The 27,815-nt window shown below is 38.6% G+C and overlaps 1 protein-coding gene across 1 annotated transcript in view; it reads left to right on the top strand.

Annotated features, from left to right (window-relative positions):
• DOCK1 (dedicator of cytokinesis 1) overlaps positions 1–27,815 on the top strand; it is a 310,679-nt gene that overhangs the window by 83,701 nt on the left and 199,163 nt on the right. Inside the window, exons 24-27 of the mRNA XM_067300378.1 lie at positions 3,452–3,522; positions 4,956–5,062; positions 17,291–17,418; positions 19,817–19,912. Of these exons, the coding sequence (XP_067156479.1) occupies positions 3,452–3,522; positions 4,956–5,062; positions 17,291–17,418; positions 19,817–19,912 (402 nt within the window). The remainder of the gene's footprint in view (positions 1–3,451; positions 3,523–4,955; positions 5,063–17,290; positions 17,419–19,816; positions 19,913–27,815) is intronic.

Here is a 27,815-nt window from a genome sequence, read left to right on the forward strand (position 1 = left end):
AGGCTTTCACATATTTTGCATATGAAAGTAAAACTCTCCCAGTTTAAACATTCTTGTAAATTTATTTTCATTGTCATGCACACAGTCTGTGAAACAAAGCAATTGAAGGCAGAGGACCTAACCTTCATATTATCTTTGGAGTGAAAATTCCCATTCTTTCCAATATTGATTTTTTTTCTTTTTCTTTCAAAACTAATGAAAAATTCTCTCCTTTTCACTCTTGGCAGGCTATTTTCTGCAATATAATAAAGTTCAAGAAGCAGATAGGATTGTTCTAGGAGTACTTGTGACGCAAAGTCTTTCTGTGAAGCCTTCTAAAGTGCTGAATCAGCTTTTCACTCGCGTGTGCCCGTGGAGGGGTGAGAAAAGGCTGCTTTCGCACAGGATCCCGACCCGGCTGAGCCGGCACAGTGCTCCACCACATGGACAGCCATGTCATGGGGCCACTAAGCCAACCAGAGGAAACCCAGCGCCTTCTTCCTGGTCTAGTCCTAGTCAAACCTTCCTCATAGCCAGCAAGTCTGTCACCTCTGAGCTCATCAGAAAAAAACCCTCCGTAATTGGACCCAGGCCAGTTGTCCAAGTCCTGAGTGTCCCATAGCTTTCTAGAGCAGGGTGACAGGTATCGCTGTCTCTGATGTGATCCCAGGTCTGGTAGTGGAAAGAGGGAATGGAGTGCCCTGTGGAAGGACCAAGAGTTTTTTTTCCAAAAAACCTTATTCTTGTAGCATAGGCCTGCTTTTGTCAGTTTGGAAAGACTGCTGGTCTGCTATCCACAAACCTATCTGAAATGCTTCAAGTGTGGAAGAGTAGTGGTTTAGCCCCTGCATGCAACTAAGCTTTCATGGTTGTAGTAAAACACCTTCCTTGCCTTGCCCAGAGTTTGTGAAAAGAGGAGAATGTCAGCTACAAGCTTAACATCTTGCAGTGTTTGTGTGGGGGTCCTTTCCCTTAGTTTTCTTAGGTGTTCCCATTGCTTAATCCCTCGCCAGTAGACAGGCTACTGATGCATATGATATATTCGTGCTTGACAGGTATCTTTATCTCAAATCAAGTTAGTTTTGTGAGCTCTGTTTATATGAGAACATCTTGGAGCAGCAAAAACCCCCATGAAATTCCTAAGGAATCTGATAGCGGTTAGGACCATCACGGTGAGCCTGCCCTGTGCCTCTGCTGTTCTGAAAGTCCATGAAACACATGGAGCCCAGGGACTGCCACTGAGGAGGCTTCTTATTTAGACATTTATGATTTCTCTTGGCCTGTTTCTCCTGACTAGCACCTGCCTTTTCCTGTCTTGAATGGGCTCCTTTAACCTCTTCCCACGCTGGTATACCAGGTGTCCCGCTGGCGTCCTTTATGCCAGTATTTTGTGAGGAAAAGGCAGAAAAGAGGAGAGGGGTGTGAGGGAGTGCAGCAGTCCTGTTGTCTCTCGCACCGCGGAGCCAGCTGGCTTAGGAAATGGCTCTTGACTGTCTGCAGGAAAGAATTGCCAGAACTTGCATTTTTGGATATGTTTGGGACATGGATAGGTCATCTTTAACCAGCTTACCAAAATCACTTTAATCTGCCTTTTTGGTGAGAAATATGTAAATTAATGGCTGCTTCATACATTATTCACGAAACTACTTATTTTGTATCACTGATACCTCTTGTAATCTTACCTAAAGAGATGCAAATGATTTAATTAAAATAATTATACTGTATAATATACCTGAACTTTGCTCTAAAATAGTACATATTAATCATTAATGGTACTTGTATTTTTAGCTGGAAAGACAATTAAAATATTTGATTGATAGTGAAGTCTAAACTAAATGTTTTTTTTCCCTTTTTGCTTAACTTCTGGGCTGAGATGGCACTTGTGACTGTAATCAAACAATTGACCTAGTACATTCAGGAACAGTGTAATTCGATCTAAAGTTATCGGGGTTGTGGCAGAGAAGTGTAGTAGTTTGAAAACAGAGCAGTAGTAGTGTGTTCCTGTGAAGCAATATTCCTTGAGTCGCTTTTCCTGTGGCGGCTCGTACTAATATTAGAACCGTGTTGCTAAAGAGAAGCCTTCTGTCTCTTAATACCCTGCTGGCCATGGAGTTGTGAAGTATAATTACTTGTGAAATCAGGGGTTTCAGACTGGAAAGGAACTGAGAAAAAGAAAAGTATTAGGGCTTCTGTCTTCCGTTGAATTTATGACCTGACTTACCAGGGCGGCGAGCACGCGCTGCTCTCGTTGGTGGAAACTGCAAACGCTGAGCCCTAAACGAAGAAAACCCCCTTGTGTGGGGAGCGAATCATTCCGCTTTTGGGGGGCTAAAAAAGTCTGTAATCAAGCTGTTTAATATTATTAATAAAGTGCAAAGCAATGTGAATTAGGTCTGGCTGTTGTGGTCTTTACTTGAATTACCGTGTTCCTCTCTAGCCTGTTGCACAGTGGAGGCAAGAACTGGGCGAACCTCAGTAAAAACAGTGCATGCGTGTAAGTTATTGACTTTAACATTAAAACAAAAAAAGACTTTTGTATAGCTTTCTTAGGTGGAATATCTTCTCAGCTTTGGTGTTAAAATGAAATTGAAATATATCTTACTGGAGACATAAGAGAAGCAGGACGAAATGTGACATTTCAATCCATTTGCAAATGGAAGCTGGAAAAAAAACTGGATTGAAATTGCTGTTTGTGTAGACTGATGTTTAGCTTGGGTGTTATTACAGGTCAGCTTACTATTGCTGCCTAACCAAAAATGTTTTCTAATACAGTCACATTAGAATTGTTTGGTATTAAATTGGTCAGTGAGTTTAACTATGGGATTTTAATTACTGGATTTTTTTATTGATGATGCAAGTGAGAGAACTTTTGCTTTGGGAATAAATTAAGAACTGTGGTAACTGTTACTAAGAAATGGAAAGAAGCCTAAACCGAAAACAGTTAATATGAATAGTTAAGGCATTCAGCCTCTCTGCATAAAGACTTATATCTTATGAATCGTTGCGTTATATACTGTGAAATGGAGTGACTGCTGGAAGTTCAAGGGGAATGAGGGAGAACTGCAATTTCATTAGTGGTTATGAAGAATTTATTGCAGGTGAAAACAATAGTGCATTTCTATTTTATTTTTAAATGGTGGAGGCAGATTTAAACCCAAACAGCTGTAGCATGGCTGATGAGGATAAGGAGAAGGAGATTCTCTAGCTCTACGGAGTTTCTCCAGCTCTGTAGAAAAAGTGATTAGAGGAACGTAGCTTATGAAGCCTTGCGTACCAATTCATTTTTATTGAGTGTTGAGCTTCGGCAACTTATCCCCTAGATAAATTAGACTAAGAGTAAGTTACAGTGGTTCAGCTGAAGGCCTAGGGAATAATTTAGCCAAAGTGACTTATGATGTGATTCTGTTCTCGTAACTCTTCCTCCAGCTTTAAAGAGGTATGAATTTCAGTCTTGCTTATTCTTCTTTTTTAGGGGGCAGCACTTAAATACTTGCCAGCGATTGTCAATGATGTGAAATTAGTATTTGATCCAAAAGAACTTAGGTAAGTAGAATTAATGAACTATGTACTGTGGTCTAAATTATATATTTTAACATACAATTTTTAGTATTTAATTTTATTACTACACTGGTGACTTTAAAGCTCAGATGCAATGAAATATAATTGCTGGAGATTCTGTATCGCTTTGATCAAATGTCTTTGCTGCTGCAAATGGTTGCAGGGCTACATAAGTACCCTATTTCTAAAGTAAAATGCGTAGCGTGGAGGTCTGACATTTCTTGACGAACCTTGCAAGCTTGAATAGTAAAATCATGTAATGAGATGCCAAGAATTAGCTGGTCAAGTACCTGACATAACCCCTAAGTTATATACTTGATGCATCACTCTCTGAATTATGCATTTGTTTTAAATAATAATAGGCTTCAATGAACAATAACAGAGCTATTTCTGGAGACATTTCAGTAGCTTAGGAACACATGAATGCTGATGATAGTAAATAGAAAGGGTATTAAGAAGGAGTTAGGAATACCCAAATAAACTAATATTTTAGCATTTTTAATAGTAAAAAATATTTATTTCAACTTTTTATTTTAATGTAAAAGCATCATAACAGGACTGTGAAAAACACAATGAATTTTTATCCAATTTGATTGCAGAAACCCTTGTATAGGTTGTCTGTCTCCATTTCTGTGTTGCGATGCCTCAGAAAGAGGCGGGGGGGATTAAAATAGAAATAAAGTAGGTAAGTGTAATCTTACTGTGACACTATTGTCAGGAAGCTGGAATTTAACTTCTAGTCCTCTGTACTGTAAACTTTTTAAAATATATGTTTATGGTTCCTTTGGGACTGCAGAGTGTATCTAGTATACAGTTGCTGAACTAAAACACGATTTTGATATGTAATAATAAAAGTACTGGGAAAAAACTACTGAATGAGCAGTACCAAGATTTGGCCCTGATTTACCCTGAGCACTACAGTTTTTTTCCCATTTGTTATAATACTAAAATTGAGTTTGAATAATACTTTTGAGAGTAGGCTTAACAGAAAAACAAGCTTTTAGGACATGATAGAAAATTAGTGAGACGTTTTAAAATCTTTTTTACTATTTTTCCATTTCTTGTCTAACATGGTCATTAATATTATTCCATTAAGGGTATGTGATGATTGAAGTAAAGGGACAATATCACAGACATCTGAAACTTAAGATGATGAAGCATAAATGAAACTGAGAAACTCCTGTATAAAACTGAAGTAAAAGGGAGAGGCAAAAGAAATGAAAGAAGAAAAAAAAGACAAGAAAAAGAAATGTGTTGCTCAGAGAAATGTGAATTGTCTAACTCTGTTGTGTTTGGAAAAAAATTGATTTTTTCTTTTTCCAAAAGTATTCAGTTGTTTAGCCGCTACGGTGCTATTGGATATTTTTTATATATTTTGGAGAGATTAATAGATATTTTAATTGTCCCTTTGTACCTAGCAAACTTTTTACTGAATTCATCCTAAACGTCCCGGTGAGCCGGCTCACGATTCAGAAGCTGTACTGTCTGATAGAGATAGTCCACAGCGACCTCTTCACGCAGCACGGTAAGCACAACCGCTGGAACTGCAAACCTCTCGCGGCGACCGCTGTCTCCAGACCTCTGGCGGTGGAAGGTTTGTCCTTGCTGCCAAAGCAGTGGAGGCTGTAGCCAGTTAACGTTGTTCCATCTGAAGGACAAGAAGACTTAAAATAAGAAAGGAGATGCTAATTGACATTTATTGCAGGTCATAGACCATAAAGGAATGAAAGCAAAAACTTGTAATTTTTAATTTAAAAGGGACCTAAGCATCTAGTGGTGTTGGCATGTGTTCTAATTTTTAAACTATGCTATAGGTTTTTTCATAAATTATTTCAGCTTTTGTGTTCAGTGAAGTTTTACAGAAAAGGGAAGTTTTGATGTCCTTTCTTTCTGAAGCATTGTTCTTTCCCTATAAAGCTGTCTCTCATCTGAAGTAAGACTATATAAACCATTTAGTGTGCCATGGATCCGTGCTCTCTTATTTTCTCCTTTTAAATTAGCAAGCAAGTGAAACATAAGTTCAAGCAGTTGTCTTACAGGTTTCTCAATTGGAGGTGAAACGCTTCGTTCTTTCCTGGATGACTGTGGGTTACAGTAACCTAAACTAAGTGGTTACGTGCTGTCAGAAGAGCACAATGAGGGAGCAATAGGCGGTAATGGTTTAGTCATAAAGGAAACCTGAAAGATTCTTCTGTCAGATCAAAAATGTTGTAACCATGTGATGCAAAGTGCTGACAGAACAAACCTTTCCAATTTTAAAAGATTTCTTGGTGGTTTGGCTTTGTACTGGCACGTCTTATAGCAGGTCAGCTAATGACTAACCACACCTACGTAGCTTCGTCCTGGATCTACTAGCATTTGTTTTCTTACAGTTAGCAAAAAAGTACAAAGCAAACACAACCTGTGCTGCGTACGTCCTTAATTTCACAGGACTTTGCCTCTTCGTGCCTGATGCAGTTCAACTCTGTATTTCTGGAAGACGTGGTGTTGCCTGGGTCTGATACTAACAGCTGGGGAATTACGGCCTACCTCTAGCTTTTGCTCGGCATTTGAAGTTGTCCTTCAGATTTTGCTCCAGTACCAGTAAAGAATGATGTTCAAAGAATAGACTTTACATTTGGATGGTATTTTTCATTCAGACAGAATGGGTGAATTTCATGAGTATAGTTTAAAATACTTTCCAAACACTTTGGCTCTCAATTTATTATTTTTTTATCACTTTTCTCATTCTAATTGCTCATTCTCAGGTGATGTATTTCATGAAACGTTTTGAGCCATGGAGAATTCTCCAGGGATTTAGATAACTTACGTGGATGCTGTTTTATATTAGGATGTCTGGATCAGACACTGGAAAGGGCCATAAAGAAAGGTCCAATCTTTCACTTTCTGATCTGTGTGAAGCAGCTCAATAAATTTGACCACTACTTACAATTCTGAGGAGCTTTATAAGCTCTTTAAAAGTCCCAGAAGGGCACTTTTTAATGTGAAACCTGACAGCCTCAGCATAATTTATTTATTATTTAAATTATAAAATGATAGATTTAACAAGTTTAGTTTGTGAAATGAGCATTGTGAAATGATTGGAAAAAAGTCATTAATGTGAGGGGGGTTTAGGGTTAGGGTTATCTTTATCTTCTGTGGATTTTATTCAGGAGTATAGACAGCATTCTGAAAAATTAACAAAGCTTGAGCTTGGTGATCAGCGGAGAGAGCAGTACAACTTTGATATGCTTATGCAGCATTGCAAGCTGTCCAGCCAAAAAAATGACACAGTTAGGATTTTAGATTTTACTTGGAAGAAAATGTCTTATACTACTTATTGCTTTTCATGAATTTTGAAGGATTTAGTGTCTGGGATTTATCAGAAGAAGTTTTTTATATATGTGTGTGTGTGTGTATGTATGTGTATATATATGTATGTATATATAAATACATATTAAAAAATCTTTCCAGTGTAAGTAAAGGGATCAAATAAAAATTGTGCCTTAAAAAAAGAAAATTAAAACTAGTCATAGGTGCATGAAATTGGCTTTTAAAGAATATTAACTCAAAGTACACTATTCCTTGACACTTTCCTGTTGTGTGCTGCAGGTGCACATGCAGCCCTCCCTATTCCTCTGTAGACATATGGAGTTCCATATTACTGTCTCGACACCCCTGATATTGTGTATTTGCATAGCACAATTCTGTAAAAGTTAACGTTCAGTTGCATGAAGCAATTTATTTCTGTGTTCTGATTTTATTAGATGAAGACTGATTAAACAGAATACGCAAAAGCATATCCCCCTTCAAAGTCTGTACGTGCTTCTGCGTGCAGAGTGATCTGAAAGGTGTTTCACAGGAAGTCAAAGGACCATTTAAAAAAGGGGGTGGGGGGGAGATCGTAATGAAATAGCTTAAAATTATAATTAACACAATAAAGTAAAGGCTAAGAACATACCCCCAAATGCTAGCCCTTACGAACTTGCTCTGAAGTGGTTACAAACTCGAGCAAGTTTGTTGCTAATGGCACAAAACTGGAGCTAGCACTGTTTCCGTTAGGATACGCGCTTCTGCGTTGTCCTCCCTTTTGCAGGGTTATATGTGGCCTCAGATATTCTTCTGTGTTGAAAAAATAATATCTCAAAGGCTTCTCTTGCCACTGATAATTCTGTACCTTGTTTGTGGCCAGAGAATGAATTGTACAGGAAAACTTTCAGAAACACTAAAATTCACGTGAAAATAAATTAAGCCAATAGCCACAGCCATTGTTAAATTCAGATTTTCCTTGCTCTGTGGGTCTGAGTTCTTATTACTAAAACATAGCTTATTGAGTGAATGAGAAGGGACAGAGGCAGTACAACTAACTTTAAACTGATTGGATATTCATATGAAAATATTGCCTACTAATCCAGTATTGTATTACACAAATGAGGTTTTCTTTTCTGAGGAGCAATATGCAATACAGGATTGGGGAACTGATAGCTGGAAAACGTACAGAAAATTGGATAGCATTTCATCAATGTATTTCCGTTGGAGAAAAATGCTCCAGTGCTGTGCCTTGAGAGATCAGGGAGAACTTGTGGTGTTTCGAGAGGACCTAAAATTCAAAATATGTGAATTTGTCAAGCTGTAAGGATTTGTGATTGAGAGGGGTAGGTGCGATAGATTGCCAAGACAGTGCTTGTGCTCCAAAAAGTATGTTGAGTAAGTTTGGGATCTTGAATAAGACTGTGCTGTAGTACTGTGGTTTGTATGTCTTTAAAAGACGATGTTGTGAAATATAGTTGTAAAATTTGTTCATTTGTTTTCTGGTTATGTTGTGTGCCGTGCATTTGGTGTGGAGAATTTATTTCCTTCTGGAATTCAAGATAACTTTTCTCCTTTGTAGAACTTAAACTTATTTTTAATAAGCTTTCTTCAGCCCTGGAAGGAAAATCCTGTACAATCCTTACATTTTGTTGCTTTTGTCCTAACAGTGATTCATATCTGAGCCCTTGTACAGAATGGAAAAAGATAAATCAGTATGTAGCAGTCGGTCAAAGCAACGTTAAACTCTGTGTGTGTATATTTGATAGGAGAATAATAGCCAGGTGACTTCCAGGAGCACATTTTTCCAGGACTGTGGTTGTTTAGAGACCAACTCTATAGATTAAACCTGTAGTAGATCTTCATGCTTCAGGCTTCTAGCCTTGAAATAGCAAATATTCAGATACCACTGGTGGAGAAGGTTCTCTGTGCTGAAACAGGTTCCCTGCTAATACAAGGACAACTGTTTCTGCCCGTTTTTAATGGTTATATTCATTGAGTTCAAAGCCTACTTTGTACATATTAGATGATCTGCCTTTTCTTGCCCTCCGTATTTGTATCAGTAATCTGTTATGACTTTAGCAAAATGAGTTTTCCTCCGGAAAAGCATATGTTACCTCTTGTTTTTCTCAAGCATGGAAAAATCCCTAAAGTGATGATATTCAATTGTGTGAACAGAGAGGGGGGGGAAAAAACACGAGAACACTGTGTTTTAAATTGGTGTAATTTTTGTTGCCTTTCTTACGTGACAACATTTACTGGAAGGTCATTGAAAATGTCATTTGGTCACGGTTGTTGGAGAGGTTCTCCATAGCGTGTAACAAAACTACTTTCAAGAACTGAATCACAGAGATGATCTAAGTGTTCTGCCTGCCTTTTGAGAGGGTTTCAAGAGCTAAACTACTGTGTTCTTCCCTACAGTATCTATCTTGGACAATTTTTTGAATTCTGTGTTTTGCAGATAGATTGCAGGAGTGGTGATGTGGGGAGAAAGCATAATTCTGAATAGGGAGTTTTGCAGTCTGTGCTTTGGATTAGTTAGTTGACTTTCTCACTCTCTCCCTGCTTTCTGTAGATAGGAAAATTAATTGCCAGAATTCTTTTGTATAGAAGCTGGGCACTTAACTTCTGTAGTGCCTTTGGAAACCCGAGTGTTCATCTTCACTAACTGGCATGCAACTAGTGCGTGTTGTAAAGCATTTTGAATTCTCAGTGGTTAAGGTCCTGATGCAGCAAGGTACTTAAGATTAAGACTTGAGTAGAGCCTTACAAGTGCTGGTTAAGGCAAGTATGTATGCGCACATGCTCAGCTATATCAATATGTCCTTATATATGAATGCTAGATGTAATATGTTTTATCTCCCTATATAACTAATATGTAAGTTTATATTAATAAGTATATACCAATAAATATATATCAGTATATATAAAGAAGGTTATATAGATAAGTAAAACATAGTTATTACCGCTACCGCAGTATTTTACCTAGCTCTGTGGCGCACACAGAAAAAGGGTTTCTGTGTGTGGAACAAAAAACTTTTGACCATAACCAACTCTTCTTCCCTTCGTTCTTTCATGTCTTTCTCCCCTCCAAAATAACAACAGTCACTTCAACCTCCCCCAGTACAGGCAACGTCTCTTCTGATTAGCACCTGACACAGTGATGTAATTCTTTATCTTGCAAGTATGTGTTATGTAAGAGTATGTGCAAATGCTTGCATGAACTTATAAATTGGAGTGGAGCAGTTTTATAATAATTCATTGCATATTCTCAGTTCTAAATGTGTTATACTTGCAGTTGTTAGTTAAATGAAGTGTCTCTGAAAATCTCAAAATTTTGGTTTTATGTAAACAGTGATTTGTTTGGTCCTGTAGAGATGTTTGTATTCTCTGTTGCTTTGTTTTACAAATGACTTCAAGCTAATTACCAAGTGAGCCATGTGGCTGCTGTATTCTTAGAGTTGGAAAATCAAGTGATTTCTCTATTAGAAAATTGTTTGTCTATTAAATATTAGCGGAGAGCATAAAGCATTTATAAGATTCCTTACTGTTTAATTCTCACTAAAATGATCATCTTTATCTCCATGCTGTGTAAAAGGAGCAAGGTTATTAAGCATAATTTTCGTTTGGCCGCATTAACTAAATGAACCATAAAACAAAGAAATGCATTTGTCAGTGTCCCTACAAAACTGACAAAAATTTATTATGCGTATTTAACTGTAACGTAGTTCCTGTGTCAGCGTTCCACTGAAATCTTTGCTTGGATACTCCTAAGTTGATAATGCCTCCTGAGCATCCGTTTATAAAGATTAGTATTTTATTCTCGCTGCACATTCCTGTGACATTAATCATTGTGGGTTGGACTTGTGCACTAGAGGATGAACAGATGTCGAATTACTGTTGTCTGTAATCATTGTGCATCATACTCAGGAGCTATCTTCAAAGCTGGCTCTTGAACAGGAGACTTGTGTTATAGACTGTAGATTTATCAAGGTTGCCCGTTAATCAATGCTGGGAGGCGTTTGTCACAGGCAGTCTGATGAAGGTTAACCTTTCCTGTACTGTACTTTTAAATAATCAAAATATAGTTGATCAACCAAATTTTTTCTGAGTAGTTTATAGCAAAAGATGCATTTAAAATCTTATCTCCTTGTAGAGCATACTATCATAGTATTAATTTGTTTAAAAATATATATTTATAGTGTTGGGTTCCATCTTCAGTTTTTGTTGCCTTCTCGTTCTTGTGCGTTTCATTAGACATATCTGGAAAGCCTAAAAGCTGTCTATGAAGTTGAAGCAGCTGTTTCGGTAATGGAATTCAGTAACTATTTATATTTCAGTTCAAAATGAAGCTGAGATCTTTCAAATTTTGTATGACTTAAAAACCAACGGGACAAAGTTATTGACCTACTGGAATAACTGACAAATGCCTGACAGCTAAGTCATCTGGGATGTGAAGGACTTGGATCAGTCCTTACTTCACTTGATTTGGTACTTTTGTGTTACCAGGCTCTATTCTGGGATCTGCATCTGTTGGTTCTAAGTTGAACCAACTTGGTTTGAAGTGGGCTTGAAGTGGTAGTCAGTGATAGGAAATCCAGCTAGTGCCCCATTACTGGTCGTCTTCCTCTGTGGTCAGTTATTGGGGCTGATACTGTTCAGTGTCTTCAGTAGCAGCCTGGGCAAAGGGACGCGATGCGCCCTCAGCAAGCTTGCAAGTGACACCAAGTTGCGGTAAGCAGCTGAAGTGCTGTGAGGCAGGGCTGCAGTTTGGAGAGACCTTGATAGATAGGAGAAACGGGCAGATAGGAAACTCATGAAGCTTCCCAAAGACACATGCAGAGCCCCGCACCTGGGGTGGGATAACTCCATGCAGCAGTGCAGGGTTGCCCCTAGAGCTAGGGGCAGGGTTGCAGAAAAGGCGCTGGGGTCATGGTGGGCAGCAAGCAGAGTGTGGTTGCTCAGCCAGGAAAAGAGCTGGGGAGGCCTCGATGCCCCGATCGAACGGGGAAGCAGCCCTGCTCTGGGCTGGAGGTTGGAGTAGATGAGCCCTGGAGGTCCATCCTAACCCAAATTATTCTGTGATTCTAAAACTAGGCCTTTAATGACTGTAAGAGAAAGTCAAAACTTGCATGTAAAAATTATCCAGTATGTAAATGTTTCTGCTACCTGTGTGATGCTGATTATCACCAGTTTCCCATTTGAAATTTAGCCATAGCTTTTTCTTTCCTATTTTCTGTTAGTATTTATTCCTTTTTGGTTATTTCAAAGTAAGTGTACCACTGGTATTTCTTCTTTAGCCCCAAATTTCCATTAATCATTAGAGGGAAAAGTAATCTTTAGAAGAATTTCACGATGATATTGCACACTTCTTTGGGTGGCTGGGTGGGAGTAGTCTGGGAAAGATGTGGATCTTTAAGTCTAGAAAAGCTGTCTCCATCTCATCAGGAAAAGTTGGGAGTACCTATAAATTTTCCGATTTATTTATTTGCAAGCAAATCACAGCATTGCAAGACTGGGGAAGTCTGAGATACTAATAAATGCCAGACTGAATAACCGCTGCTTCTGTACAAGCTTCCTTTCCCTCTCTGTGCTCCGGTGATGTGTATTCAATGATCACGTATCCCGGACACCTTGACACTTTGCTTTATCTTCCCAGATTATATAACCTGCAAAGTTACACACCAAACGGCAGATAATCACAGGTTTGGTGTTTAGGAAGGCAGAGACAGTAAAGTGATGACTGAGGGGTGCTGTCAAACCTACCCAAAAGGTCTTAGTCTTTTGTATAGATTGTGTAATTCCAAATGAAGTAGTATGACAAATCAATTAGTTTCTCCTTTCTCCGAAATTCAACTTGAATACCTTCTCTATTGATTAATTTGTACTGCAGCCAATCCAACTTAAAGGTGACATAGCTGCAACCTTCGCCTTCTGCATGCTTGCAGATATTAAATTGATCTTTGACCAGTCTCTAGTAGCGGGGCTTAACGGGGACATGAAACGTTTTCAGACCTCTAATTAAGGGCCTTTTGTAAGTTATTAAAGATTGATTTGCCTCCAAGGCTTTACAAAGAGGAGTTAGCATGTCTCTGCTGGAGCACTTAGCAACTGTGTGCCAGAATGCTTCCTCTCCCTTGTGTTTGGTGAAAGGAGGGGGCTGTATCTGTGCATTGTCTTTCTTAATCCCTGTATTTTCTTTCCAAGTCAGTCAAAACAAATAAGATAACAAACTAAAGTTTCACTTTCACAGATGCATTCTGATTGCAGCACTGTCCTCCACCTCTCTGGGGCAAGCAAACTGAGCTGAACTAGAGAACTCATCAGACTTAACTTTATATGGAAAATAAGTAGTTAATTTTGACCTGCATCCATCTGATGATTCCTGTTGCCTTAGATCTAAGTACTTGAACAAGGAAGGAAACCATTCTTGGGATAGGCATGAGTGGTCAAGGGCTGGAGCAGCTAAAGGAGCCACTTTTTTCAGTGACAAATGTTTAAAATGAGTGTAAAATAATGATAATACTAACATACATGGTAAGTCAGTATCTAAAAACTTCTTTATGTAATGGCTGGATCTTCATTCAGACATTTTTTCTGTTTGAGGAGATGCTCTTTTTTAGTTAAGGGTATGCATTTAAACTATATGACAGCAAACTATTACTTTAAATGCACGTATTTCACTGTCTGCCATATTAGGGCAGTTGTGACACTTCATCTTTGTATAAATAGATTATTTAATGAATGTTTCTGTAAAAAAAGCTCTTTCAGTGGTGCTTGCTATGTTGTTATGCTTTTATACTTCTAGTCACAGCGTAACAAAAAATCCTGTAACTTTAAGGTTTTCTTCTGAATATAATGTTTCACTGCAGATTTGATCAGTTCTCTTTGGCCAATTTGATAGTAGAGATCACCATCCACTTTCACTTTTAGGATCTGTATAGATCTAAGGATAATATATAGGTACTGTATAAACAAATAATGGGAACTTAGAATGAAGCTGTTTCTCTGGTACCACATTCGATTCTTTTGGAATGCAGTTCTCTGTGTCATGGGCAGGTGTTAATGAAAATGAGTATGAGGGGATGTGATGGATTCATGGCCAGACATGTTTCCCTAGGTAAATACATGGCAGGATCTAATACCTGTTTTTTTGAGGCAAAAACTTCAACTGACACACTGATTCTGCTCCTTTTTAGAGCTATACAGCTGAAGGTTAAATGACCAGGAAGCATTAAATAGAAAATTCTGCACTGAAGAAACTGATCTTCAAAGTACTTTCTTTGAAAGAGAGCCCACTTACGCATTCCAAGTGAACGTGTTACACCTTCTGTGAGTTGCTTGAGACTGAAGAATATTTTTCTTGAAATACTAGAAGCTGGATGTGCTTATACACCGTTCTTTTCATTTTCCATGTGTGAGCTTACAAGGTGGAATGAGGATGTTGCTGTTTCAGTTCCTCTCTGCTCTCTTGTTGAGATGGAGTGCTCTCTATTGGGCGTCATAGCATGTTGTTTCTTGATTGTTCTTCACGTCAGTGACTCTTTTCCCACTGTGCAGTTTGCGTGGTTCCAGCCTTTGTGTAGGTACCTTGCCATAGTGCTGAGGGATGTGGTCCTGGCCAGTGCTCCACCTGGAACTCCTTCATACCTAGCATGAGACCAGATTCTGCGGTCAGCTGAGAGCCCTGAAACTATAGTGAGCTCTTCAAGCTGTTGCAATTGAATCTTATGGCACTGGCTGAAGGCTTCTGGCAACCTTTGAGCATAGACTCCTTTCTTAGGAAGTCCCCCCTGAAGTATAGCTTTGCCTCATCCATCTTGTTTCTTCTTTTTTCAGAGTGGCAAAAGCAAGTCCTCTTGGGTTCATACCATTATTACTGACAGTCATCAAGTGAGAGCAACTTTCACCTTGGCCTTGACTTTGTCACATCTGTAGCAATTTATCTACTGCAAACCAAATCAAAATATCATAAGCATATATCTGTTTCTTCATCCTTGGCACCTCTCTGCCTCCTTGCTGTCAGTTTTGCTGGTACTCTCAGTGCATGTTTTAACATTAGTGGTACTGAGTTGCCCATCCTGTATTTGTAACCTACAGATGTTAGGTGATCCTCCATTTCTGCTGTGTTGGGATTTTGAAGTTGACATTTGAGTGTGGCCCATTCACTGAAGTTCTATATATAATAATATAATATATACTATACTAGTACCTTCTTCCCCAGCACTGATATCTCAGCGCTTAGGGAGCAGCATCTCTTTAATACTGATATGAATTGCCAGGAGTGGTCAAAGGTGGAAGTTCATGTGTTGTCTCCAGACATGTCTTCAACAAAGAATGAAGCCAGCCAAGGTCCTTAATTTTGGTGAAGCAAAGCCAGAGTCACCATCGTTTTGGTGATGCATGTCTCTGTCATCCTTTGAGCTACTGGGTGTTTGCTGCATCTTCACGGCATCAGCTCACTCATTCTGTAATTCCTGCCTCTCCTGACTGCTTCTGAATGCCACTTATATCCACTGTGGATGGATAGAGAGAACGTGCTTGCCAGTAAAGAGACTGGTTGAAGAAGGAGCTCTTACTGTCAAGCAGAAGCTTCCACTCTGTCTCCCACTACCAGGAAATGCTTCGTAGTTTCAGATTGTTGAAAGTTTTGCTGAGCCTGGGTTCTTCTAGCTTTTCAGGAATGTGTTAGTTATAACTCCAAATATGCGCTTTCACATTGCAGTGTGGTCATCTCCCTTTGACAGATTAATGTCTCATTTTCATTTTTAGCCTTGTGCCTCTAGTTGTCATCTCTGTCACATTTGCCATGTCAGGGTGGTGATGTTTGCTTGTCCAGAACGATTAAAATGCTCTTAAAATAAGTTCTTAATTGAGTGTTCATGAGCATTGCTGAATGTTGTGGGGACTTCAACTTTTGTGTGAATTTCTGCTAAGTAGTTTTTATGGTACAAGGCAACTTTTAGGAGTAACCCATACTGTGAAAGTGTACGTCCATGCTGACTCAAGAGAAGAAAGATTACTTAACAGTAACTACTGTTTTTCAAGGTATGTAATGCATGTGTGTATACACATATAGCTATGCTGCTTTCTCTTTCTTATGCATATGACTCTTCTGAGAGAAGAAAACTGCCTGCCAGCTTGGCAACGCAACCCTTTTAGCACAGAGACGTAATACTCTTTCCTTTGGACAAAGCAGAGCTCGTGCCTTCTTCCGTATTTGCGTGAAATAGTTGGGCAGATTGAGAGGGAAAGGGATGTTTGAGTACCAGGCCGACTGGATATACGCTGTGTAATTTAACCGTCATAATTTCTCTTTGCGGCAAGTCAGGCTTTGATGAACAAGATGATGAACAAGAATAACCAGTTCTCCTTTGGGTATAGATTTACCGGGAGGAGGGGCAGAGACGGAAGAGGCCATAAGTTTTTAACTCTCCCCTTTGCTACCTTGAGGGTAGAGCGGGCATGCTTCTGGTCTCATGGTGTGGCTGCAGCTGATTCCAAGTCCGAACCCTCTGTGCAGGATAACTTGCAGGTCACATGTTCGTTAGATTCTGTCAGTGCCCCAGTGTTACCTGCTGGAAGGTGTAGGAGCATCGGTCCTCAGTTTTTACCTTACATTCTTGCTTTTTTGGGTCATTATTTAACTTCCTTTCCGTTTTCCTCATCTTGCCCTTATCTCCCCTTTTTGAAGTACTTGTATGGTACAGGACTTCTACAAACTGCAGCTGAATACGAGCATAAAATACCTTAACAGCATTTTGGGGGAGAACCACTGTAGCATATACTAAACAAGATGACTCTGACCCTTCTGATTTGAAGGAAGATGCTCTGATGTGCCTCTCTGACATCTTGAGGATGCTATTCCAAATGATCAGCTACATAAGTGTAGGGACACAGTGTGCTACTACCATGAAATGCTTCTGAAGAAGGCATAGAGATCAGAAAGACTAGAAAATACTTAGCTGAATGCTAACTTAAGTTGCATCACGCGTTTTGGTAAATTATGTTTGTACTGTTTGACTAGGCTCCCTTGATTACAAGTGCAGGTAAGGTAAAGAAAGTGTAACATGCCTTGCCAGCATTCATCCTGTTGAGTGAGTATGAAGCTGTGTTTGTATGTAATGCTTTGTGTAGCAGTGTTTTATGGGTCTGATTAATCAATGTTCTTAAGCACAGGCAGTCAAAATCGGTGAGACTACTCAAGCACTTTGCTGAATTGGGGCCTGCAGGGAAAAAAAACATACTGTTTGTCCAAGCATTCTGAACCTAATGAGTCTGTTTTCATTTGCTTGTGACTTTCTCAGGTTTTTATCTCTTGGGCTGAAATGCAGGTGACTGGAAATCTGGAAGTTGTTTTTTCTAAAATTTTGTCTTATATAGGCCCTGAAGCAGGTTGTATATTTAGGTGATGCTCTGAAGTTATTTATGAAGCTGTGCCTATAACCTTATGTTTTGTGTGCAGACTGCAGGGAAATCTTGCTGCCAACAATGACAGATCAGCTGAAGTATCACTTGGAAAGACAAGAAGATCTGGAGGCTTGCTGCCAATTGCTTAGTAACATCCTGGAAGTGCTTTACAAGAAAGATGTGGTTAGTATCTTGTGTTACTGTGATGATTAGTACTTAAAAGAAATGGGTCCTGGTAGGACTGATTAAGTAGGTAATTTTTTCTTATTTTTCTCTCTTCTCTTCCCTGCCTCTTCCTATTTTCTACTAGCCTCTCTCCCTTTTTAAGTCATCTTTTTAGGTATGCACTGACAAGGATGTGTTGTCTGATGGTACCCTCTCATGGTGTTTCTTACTGTTTCTGAGGTGCCTCTCTTACAGCACTGGCATCCAATAACATTTTTCCAGACACTGATCAGATAGTGAGTTAAACCTCTTTCTTACACTGTGTCCAGCCTCTGCTAGGTGGAAAATGTTCAATTTTCCACAAACACTTTGGGAAACATACATTTAAGTTATATTGATGTTGGCCTGACCTGTATGAACACATACTTCGTCAATACAGTAAACTCATTTAAAGTACTGTTTAAAGTTGTATAGTAGAATTGGCCACATCAGGAAGAAATAACTTGAGTTAGAATGTGGCTTCTTCTGTATGAATATGATAACTAATGTAGTTGTGTTACGGTTCAGAATACAAAGGCATGATAGAGTTTTGCATGAGAACCTGTGCTGTGCCCTGGGCTGCTGTGTAGATGTGTAGCTTGCAAAATAGTCTGTTTTTGTCTTTTCTTGACTGCACACAAATATGCAACTATTGGCGCTTTACTGGAAAACTTTAATGACTTGATGCTGTCTTAGAGCAATAAAGAAGTTTGAGCCGATGCTGCTGACGTCTGAACCTTCAGTCCCATGTAGAATCATCAACTAATTTAGTCGGAAAGGACCTCTGGGGTCAGCTAGTCACGTAGCGTTGTACTTGACTATGTTTTTGGGTTAGTTCTGGTTTTGTTTCTTTTTTTGAAGTAGTCCGACGTGACTGCTTCAGGGTGCAGCTTGTTTTAAAGAAAGGAGTTCCTGACAGCTTGGCTGCTTCCTGTCGCTTTGAGTGCATTGCTTGTAGCAGCAGCAGCTACCGTCCTGCTCTCCCACTTACGGAGGTGAGCCCGGCTGAAAAGCACTGCGGGAATGACAGGAGCAGAACCGGGAGCTGGCCACCGCCGGCTGGCTGCGAGCCGCCTGCAGAGCCGCCAGGAAAGAGAGATCCCTTTGCCAGGGGAGAAGGGGGATGGAGAAGGGCTGTAGGGAGAGGAAGCAAACGCTGCAAGCGAGAAGGGACATAAAGACATTGAAAACAGACAGGACAGCAGAAGAGCCAGGAATGCAGAGAAACTGAGACTCCTAAGAGAAAAATCCTAGGAGAGAAGGAAGGGAGAGCTGAAGGGTAGAGAGGAACAGTGTGCTGAGACAGATGTGTTTCTCCCTGAAGATGCTCTTTGTGCTAGAAACATAAGCTTTAGTCCAAGGACACATCTGTCAGCAGCAGGAAGAAGTCTATATTGTAGCAGTAGCTGTGGGTGATGATGGATCATTCTTCAAATATGCAAATATATTTTTTCCATATATGCAAATATGGCTTTGGTACTTAAGTATAATCTCATGATCAGCTGGGGGGTTTACTGCATGGATCCAAGGGCAAGGAAGAAATTGGTTCATCAGAATATTTGTGTAATGGTCAAGAAATGACACAAAGATGCTGCTTTTTCTAGATGTTTATATGGGGAAAATGCTTCTAAATGTTGGCTGTGGAACTGTTTCCCTTTCCCCTCCCACATGCACTTCTGAAGTCTGCTTCTTCAGCCTAATGAAAATTCTGAAGAAGCCTGTATATAAAGTAAAAGGTGGAATGAAGCTCAACTGTTTTTTGTTGCCCCCCTGCCCCCCCGTCACGTGTTTTTTGGCTTCAGTTTCTGTAGACCTCATTCTGCATGAGGTTTCTGAACTTCTTAAAGGCCAATTGCAATGAATATTTTTTCAACTTACAAAAAATAGTGGCAAATCACTTCTAATACAAAAATATTTATTTGAAATAGTTGACTGAAATTGAGGTTCCTTATCTAAAGTTTTGCTTTTCTTTTTTTTTTTTCCTGTTATTTTCTATCAGTTGAGCTGAATCTCTGTTGCAGAGTAGACTGCCAAACATTGGTGATGACTGTAGGCTTTTGATGTTGGAAAAAATGTCTTTGGAAAATGAAGATGTTAAGTAACTAAATGTCATAGGCATTGCTGTATTTCCAGGGACTTGCTTTTCATTTAGATAACTGCAACAGTGCACCTAAATTTGAGTAGCATATATTAATAAAATAGACTTGGGATAGTCTTTGTTAAAATCAGATACTAATTGTCTCCTTTTGATCAACAGCAGTAAGTGATATTTTGTTTAACTTTCACAAGAAAGGTGGATTTAAAGGCAAACATAAATATTTGAATCATAGTGGTGTCTCTTGTATCTAGTTACCACTAATTTATTCTTTTTCCTTAGGGACCAACGCAGCGACATGTCCAGATAATCATGGAAAAGCTATTGAGGACGGTAAATAGAACAGTCATTTCCATGGGACGTGATTCAGAGCTCATTGTAAGTGTCTCTTGATGTAAACTTAAATACCTTTGTCACTTCTTTTTGAACCTGACTGTAATGGGATTTAAATCCCAAGTGATGCAAAGCAATCAAAACCTCTGCAACTGTCTTTGAGCGTTCAGTAACCTGTACAAGCTGTTGGTTTGTAGTTTTTCCTGTGACTTAGGTAGGGGAGAGAAAAATTATTTTAAAAATGTTGGTGACCAAGTGATAAAGCAGATCCGAGATGCCTGTGTTAACCAGGATGGTGTATTCTTTGTAATTAACCAGCTGAAAAATGTGGAAATGAAAGAGACTTGCATGTCTGGTGCTACCTCGGCCATCACTTGATTCTGCAAGCATTTACTTGCTTTTTTGACTCGGACCCAGCTAACGTGGATAGCTGCAGTATTTGAATGATTGTAGAATGGAGCCCCCAAATTATTCCTTTTCTGAGAATCCGGAGGAAGGATTAATACAGTAATTGCAAGTTAGCACATTAAGGCTTTGTAGTGGCATGGCTTATTAGAACACTGTGATTTAGAAGCCTGTTAATTTTCCAACTGTGTCATTAATATTGGGCTAAGTAATGGGGAAAGGGGAAAAAAACAAAACAAAACAACCCTGTTCCTATCCAAAACAGGTATAGACCATTAGCTATAGATCTCTAGATGATGGAAGCGTGCTTTGGGGAGTCTCACTTTGTGTTTGCCTTGTCCCTAGACTCTTAGGCGTCTGCAGCTGGCTGTTAGTGCACAGAAAACTGGTCAAAGTGGACCAGATTTTTGATCTGTCTGGCTGTCCTTATTAATTTGATTGGTTTGGGTGTTCTTGAGTGGTCCCCCCCTGCCTTTTTAAGCCCAGCAGAAGCCATGATCCTTTCTTCAAAAAGTGTTTGTCACATCTGAGTGCATTAGCACCGTCTCTCTCTTTTTGTCTGCTATCTTTTTCTCCTTTTTATTTCTCCTGGTAATTAGACAGTGATATTTCCTTTTTCATTACAAGGCTGTCCGTCCTCAATCAATCTTATTTCATCTAGTGCTGTCCCTTTTACTTGGCATATATTTGTGCCTGTGTCTGCAAGCATAATACAATTTCAATTTTTTTAGTGCGTCATGCACTAACATTTTTCTGTCTTCTACTTTCATCACTTTGATTTGCAATAATAGTTTTTGTCACCAGAAAGTGATAATAGATCACCAGATCCATTGTTGGAGCAATAAATGGTTATAGGTAGCTGTCGTTCTTACAGACTGTTGGCATGTAGTAACAGAAAAAGAAAGTCCAAAGATTTCAGCATTGTCACTGCTTTTTGTATAGATTACCACAGAAATTATTGATAACACACAGAGTGGGTATCTTAAATTGTCTGTTCTGTGCAAGGGTACAAAACTTCTTTCTACTTCTCCCATCTGTGGAGTAGGACTTGTAAGACATGAATACAGGAAATTTCTACAGTTATGCGGTATGTGAATTCCTGTTTTGATGAACATGATTTAGATGTTAATTATCCCTTTTTAATTTAGCAAATTATATTTGAAAATGTCTCCTGTATATATTTTTAAATACAGTTGTATTAAAAATACACACAGTGATCGTGAATATAGCTTGAAATCATTCATCTGCAGACACTATAATTATGTAATAAGTATTAATGAGACTAGGTGTATTCAAGGTGCACTTACTATTATTTAAAAATTCAGTCCACTGCTGAAAGGATCCTCCTGTGATCGACCAGTAACACTTCATTTTTGTGGTGTCAAAAAGCAGGAAGAGTAAAATGCTGGCGCCAGTTAGGGAGCATAACCTGACCCCTCTTGGGTTAGCGTCCCTTTGAGATCATGCCTGAGCTTTTCTTTTGTCAGTGCTAGCATGGTTTGACCTGGAATTGAAGAGAATTAACCACACAGGACAAGCAGAGGGAAGGCTATTTTAGAGACAAAGGATCTCTTTAGATCCTTTATCCTTTAGAAGGATCCTTTCCTTTTTAGATAAAGGAGGCATAGTTCGAATAGTGTTTACTATTTTTTTTTGAAAGAAGTAAAACAAGAACATAAGTAATTTATTCCTTATATAAATTTAACTATACTGGTATAGTAAAGTTGGCGTGTCTACACCTTGAAAAAGTACTTAGCTGTGTCATCTTCATCCAAAACCTAACATTATGTAATACATTTTAAATATAAAAAAGGATCTTGAGTGAGATTATTGAAAGATTGGTATTTACTACTTTAAAAGTGAACTACATATCCATTAAGAAACCAGCTGACAGCTTCATTCTGGAAACATTCCTACAAGGATCCTGCTTTGAATAGCTCCGATGAATGCAACGCAGCAATCCTTTTCATCAGAGATAACAGGCTTGTTCTCTTTTAGGTAGCAATGCAAGGACATAGATTCATCATCTGCTTACGGTGTTAATAAAGTTTGTTCACTTTCCCATTCTTTATATAACTTGATTCTGATCACTGTGGAACTAGTGGCATATGTGGAGCTGCATGAACTGTATAATCACTAAGGGTAAATAGCCAAGAGTTACTTCGTAGAAATTTTGTTGCTGTTCATATTTTAATCTTCATGATATTCTCTGTATGCACCTCTGAGTTTAAGTAGCGCTTGCACTCGTGTTGGTTTTGACCGGGCGGCAAGTCACCGGGGCTGCGTTTGAGAGGCTGGAGTTTTCCATCATCACTGGAGGGCAGTAAAGAATTTAAGCAGTCAAGTTAAAATGCAGTTATTTTGGAACAGAGGTGGCAGGAGTATGTTGAATACTTTCAATAAAATGTGTTTTTATATATGGAACAAAAATCTTCGGTAGAATGGGAGGTTGCTGGGTATGTTAATGCAGGGTTTCATGTCTGTTACCGATAAACTGTGATCAGGTCAATTCCCTTTGGAAAAATATTGACAGAAGATGAATGGGTCGTTGTACGGGGTTGAGCCAAACCCTTATCTTAGTGTTGGATACGGGGCTCCTGCATTCTGTGCCACCAGCCTGCAGTCTGCGGTGATGACTGTAGTAACACGGTAACTTTTTAATGCTTTTTTTTCCATGTAGGATTTACAAATACTCCATAATATCTTGATCGAGGAACTAAGAAAGGATTTTAACTTTTACCATATCTCAATCTGAATGCGACTTGGGTGGTCTTCCTGATAAAAGTACATTCGCTTTATTATCATCTAATTTATAGGGAGCACTTCTCTTCCCAGCCTTCCTCTCCCAGCTCATTACTGGGTAACGAAATCCTGAGACAGGCTTGTGGGAGAACAGCACTTCCTAAGCAAGGTCTGCCTAAAAGAGAAGGGAACTCCTCCCCGCGACAGGGGAAAGCGTGACCTTTTAAAGGTTTTTCAGCCTTACCTATTCTTCAAGGCTGTACCCTGCATTTGTTGCAGATTTTGCCTATTAAAACCTTACACTGCCAGTTACCGTGTTTAATTATAGGAGGTGCATTTTCTACAGTATTAAGTGGGCTGAAAGGATTCTTTAAGAGTCTGTTTTTACTTTGCAAATCTTTTTTTAAGATTTTTGCCTCCTTAAATAAACATCTCAGTTACTAAATAAAAAAATAATAATCAGCTATTTTTATCTTACACTTTCAAATGAGAATTATCTTTAAATAAGATAGAGCAATTATAAAAAGGAAAAGTAGATAATGAATAAAAAAGTGGGAAGGGATAGAATAAAATCTGATTTGACTAATCTTGGCAGAAGTTGGTAGCAAGATTTTTGTTAATGTTAACATTCGTGACATTGCCCTCTGTCTTCTAACCTCTAGGACTTGTAAAAACCTCAGTTTCACTCTAGTTCAGAAGAATAAGTGTCTATATTAACTAAGATTTAAGCACAGTCTGGATACTTACCTGTGTTGTTTTCCATGAAAGCAGTGAGTTTATATACCTAGAAACTAGCATTAGTTCCCAGCCTACCATATCAAATGACTTTCTAACACTCGGAGAAACACCTTTTTACAATTTTAGTACTGGCTGTTTTTGGCTACTCTTTTTTCTGAAATTTTCTTTGATTTTACTTGATCTGTTTGCTAAATGAGTAAAAGGCTCTGTTATTTGCAGCAAAGGCAAGAACCAGAATATAATTTTTAGCGGTTGTTCAGTTTATTGCTCAGTTATGCGCAGTCCCTAGAATAGGGAATAAAGTGTAAGCTTTGCCTGATAACTCTGACCTTTTTATCAAAAGTGACTTTGAACTTTGCCTCCTTCCATATTTTCATGTGTGCGTTCTCTAGTCCCTTCTGAGACCATTCCTGGCTCCTTGATGGTTTATTTTGTTTTATTTTGGAGGAATACACTGTAACCCTTGTACTGGAAGCAGCAAGGTTGCATTCTGAGTTGTCCGATCCAAGGCCAGTGAGGGTATTTTTTTTAAATCTTAATTTTTTTTCTTCACCTGCTCCAAGAAGCCTACTGCTTTCGGCAGCTGTGTACTTTGCATGTGCTCAGTCAGCCCTGCTTGGGTTGCAGTAAGAATTTGCCTGTAACAAGACCACAACCTCTTTTATAGTGGAAAAAATGTTACGTGGAAAAAGTCAATCAAGCACGCTTTGAGTCTTTCCTAAGTATAATTTTAAATAATCTCTTTTCTTGCCTAGCAACTTTTGAAAAATGTTAGGTTCCTTGCGAGTCAGCGTATTAGCCTCCTTCAGAAAATCAGAGCTGACCGGATAGGATGTTAAGGCCAAAACGAATCATGATAGCTCCCAGCTTGCTTGAGGTCAGCAGCTTGGTATGCTTTTCACTTACAAAGCCAAGAAAAACAACTGAGTTGCTGAAGCCTTAAGTTTCAGAAAGGTCACCCAGCCTGGGCTTTTGGGTCGCTGTATATACACCGTTTTTGGAAGATGCTTCAGCTGGCAGCTTTGTGTAACTCTGGGGTCACTGTTACTGACAAGATCATCTCGATTCCTTCGTATGATGGAACAATTCAAATTCCACTGAGATGCAGACAGATGCCAGCTCAGATGTTTAGGAGCAAAAGAAATGGGAAGTAGCTGTACTCCAGCGAGACTGTCCTTAAGAGCAGTGACTCTGAAAAACACTTATTGGTCCATGGTGACCAAACTGAGTCAGCATGAATGCTCACTGTGCTCCTGCAGGAAAAAACGCTATTTGGATTCTCTGGACACGTATGAACAGGGCATAGTGGATGGGAGAGGATTTTATGGCTTTACTGATGAATGGGATGTTTTCCATGTTTTTCTCCTACATTTTAAAAAGAATGCAGTAAAACCAAAATTGAAGAGCTGCAAAAATTACCAGCAAGTTGAGTGGGGAAGTGACTTGTGATAAGAGACGTGGAAGACTTCAGCCTTCCTAGGTGACTAGAAGGAAGGTGTAGAGGTGCCCCTTGGTTGTCCTGAAGGAGAATCTCTGTGGTGTGAAAATGGCACCTGTCAAAGGGGCAAAGAAAAGATGACGACTGATGACAGCACAGGAGAGTGAGAACTTTAAGCACAAGGTTTGGGCATGGAAGTGGGAAGCCAACAGTGGGATAATCCATCAGACAGTGGTGGATGCTCCATTTGTTGAGATCTTCAAGGCAGGATGCCTTCCTGGAAGGAGCGGCTAGGTGAAACATGAGTTATTGGGGGGTCACTGGAGAGAGTTCTAGGGCTTGCGTTATTTATGAGTTGAAGCTAGATGATGTAATTTGCCTTTCTAACCTTAAATAAGGATTTTAAGGTACAGTGAGTTCCAAGCTGTTAGGTAGAATGCTTCATTTTCTTCACTGGACTTTTACGATGTAAGAAATTATACTTTTTATTAAATTGCATGTTTTGCTCCCTTGCAAAAATGTTTGCGATTGTGGTGCTAACTAACGTTGCAAAAACTGAAGTGATATTTGAATGATGGTAATGATTCTGTTCCATCACTAATATCAAGCCTTTTTTATGTTGTAAAATGAATAATATTACAGAAGCAGCAAATGGGTATGAAATACGCTGTGCCAATGTTTATCTAAACAAACTGCATTCACCTAAATAAAATGGCAGCATGTTTCTAGCACTCCAATTATTTTAATAAGCAACAGTTGTATTTTATGGATACTGAAATAATACTAAAAATTATTTCATGCAGTCTGTTTCATTCTGCTAGAACAGAATTGTGTAGGTATAGCAGTTATATTTTTAGTGGCAATCCAGTTAAATTCAAGTAGTAGTACATAATGTGTGCTATTACACAGATGCTGAAGAAATGGTATAATCTAAAACTGTTCTTGATTTTAAAGTGTTCATGAAAAATGAATCTACTTGACTTCTTTTTTTAAAGTGATTAAACATTAGAACATAGAGCAAAGTTAACAGCGTAGACGGTTGTTTTGCATCTGAAGCAAAAAAAAGCAAACACTTGTACTTATGATAGGATTTTTCAGTTTTAATCATGATTTTTTTTCAGTTTATCCTGATTTTTTTTAAACTGTTTTTACAGTGGTTCTTTTTCTTTAAGAAAACAAGTGATACATGAACTGTGTTTCCTAGTAGTTCTAAAACAAAGAATGTAGCTGCTTAATGGGAATTATGCAGACTCAGAAAATAGCAAGTAATATAAAATAAAATCACTGCAGTATTTATTGACTAGGAAGTATTTTAAGCATGGTATGGGAGCAGTGCATATAGTAAATCAGTGTAGGAAAGTGCGTGATACTGTAGTGAATTCAGTGAAGCTACGTCATGTGCCATATTGCAAGTGGTGCTGCATTTTCTCTGTTATAACCTCATACCTGCATTTTATAAGATCTTCTACATCAGGGTGAAAACAGCTCCATGTCAGTCACTTTTAACTAAAAGCTCTAAAGTTTCCCCCAGTATCTAACCTGAGCCTGAGTGATCCTAAATGTAATACAATATGATACATTTTACACACTTGCAAAAACATTTTATTACAAATTACATTGTATGGTACGATATAACATGTAATTTTAAGCAAGACTATATGTATGTTAGCTTTTTCATTTTTAAAAAAATGTAAAAAATTAAAAATTTGCAGTTTTTTTAAGAAAATAGCCTGGACATGTGTAGAACACTCAGTGAGAACTTTCATTTTTAGCTCCTAAATGTTTCACCAGTGAGTCTTGCTCTGGCGTTTTGAATGATTACAGAGTACTGGTCTCTGCAGGAATCGGTAACCACACATAAAACCACTTCGAAGAGTTTCGTGCCAGAGTCTCTGCACACAAAAACGTTTAGAATAGGTTTATGGGAAAAGCTACTGATTAGCTGATAGTAACTATTTGTAATTGTTCCCCATTGAGAGATGTTTGAATTTATTTTCTTAAAATGCTAGGTGTGTTTGCATGTGTGAGTTCATTAATCATTGCCGCTATTTTAAAATATTGAATACTGTTGTATTTTCTTCTTGTGTCCGTATTTGATATTTCTTTGTTTAGGAAAAATACTTTTTTGTTTTTTGAAACACTTGGGTTTCTAAAACATGTGAGGTGGGCTGCCTTGTAAACAGTATAATAGCTTTAATTAAAAACTGTATAAAATACATGAAACACATTTTTCCATGTGAAACAATTGCACTTCCTTCCTGGTACGCAGGATTACCCTTTCGACACCCTTAGCTTTCACAGAAGTATTTCAGGATATTGTCTACTTACGTGCGAGAACTCGTAGCCCTCTTGAAATTTACTACAAAGGTGACTTCTTCACTAAAGCACCCTGAAGTTGCTTTTGAAGTGCATGTACTCATCTTCCATATTTGTGTTCTTATATTAACTTATTTTTCTTATTTTTCCCCAAAGCAAAAAACAAATTATTTTTCTCTTTTTTTGTAAAATTAGTCACTGATTTGATCTTGAGCTAAGAGAAAGATAGCATAAATTAAAATATTTCAAGTTTTTACTAAGTGCAAAGTCTTCTGTAAATGATTTTCTTCCACCTTTTTTGTCCACCTA

Source organism: Apteryx mantelli, chromosome 7 (assembly GCF_036417845.1).
Source record: "Apteryx mantelli isolate bAptMan1 chromosome 7, bAptMan1.hap1, whole genome shotgun sequence".
Classification (NCBI taxonomy): domain Eukaryota; kingdom Metazoa; phylum Chordata; class Aves; order Apterygiformes; family Apterygidae; genus Apteryx; species Apteryx mantelli.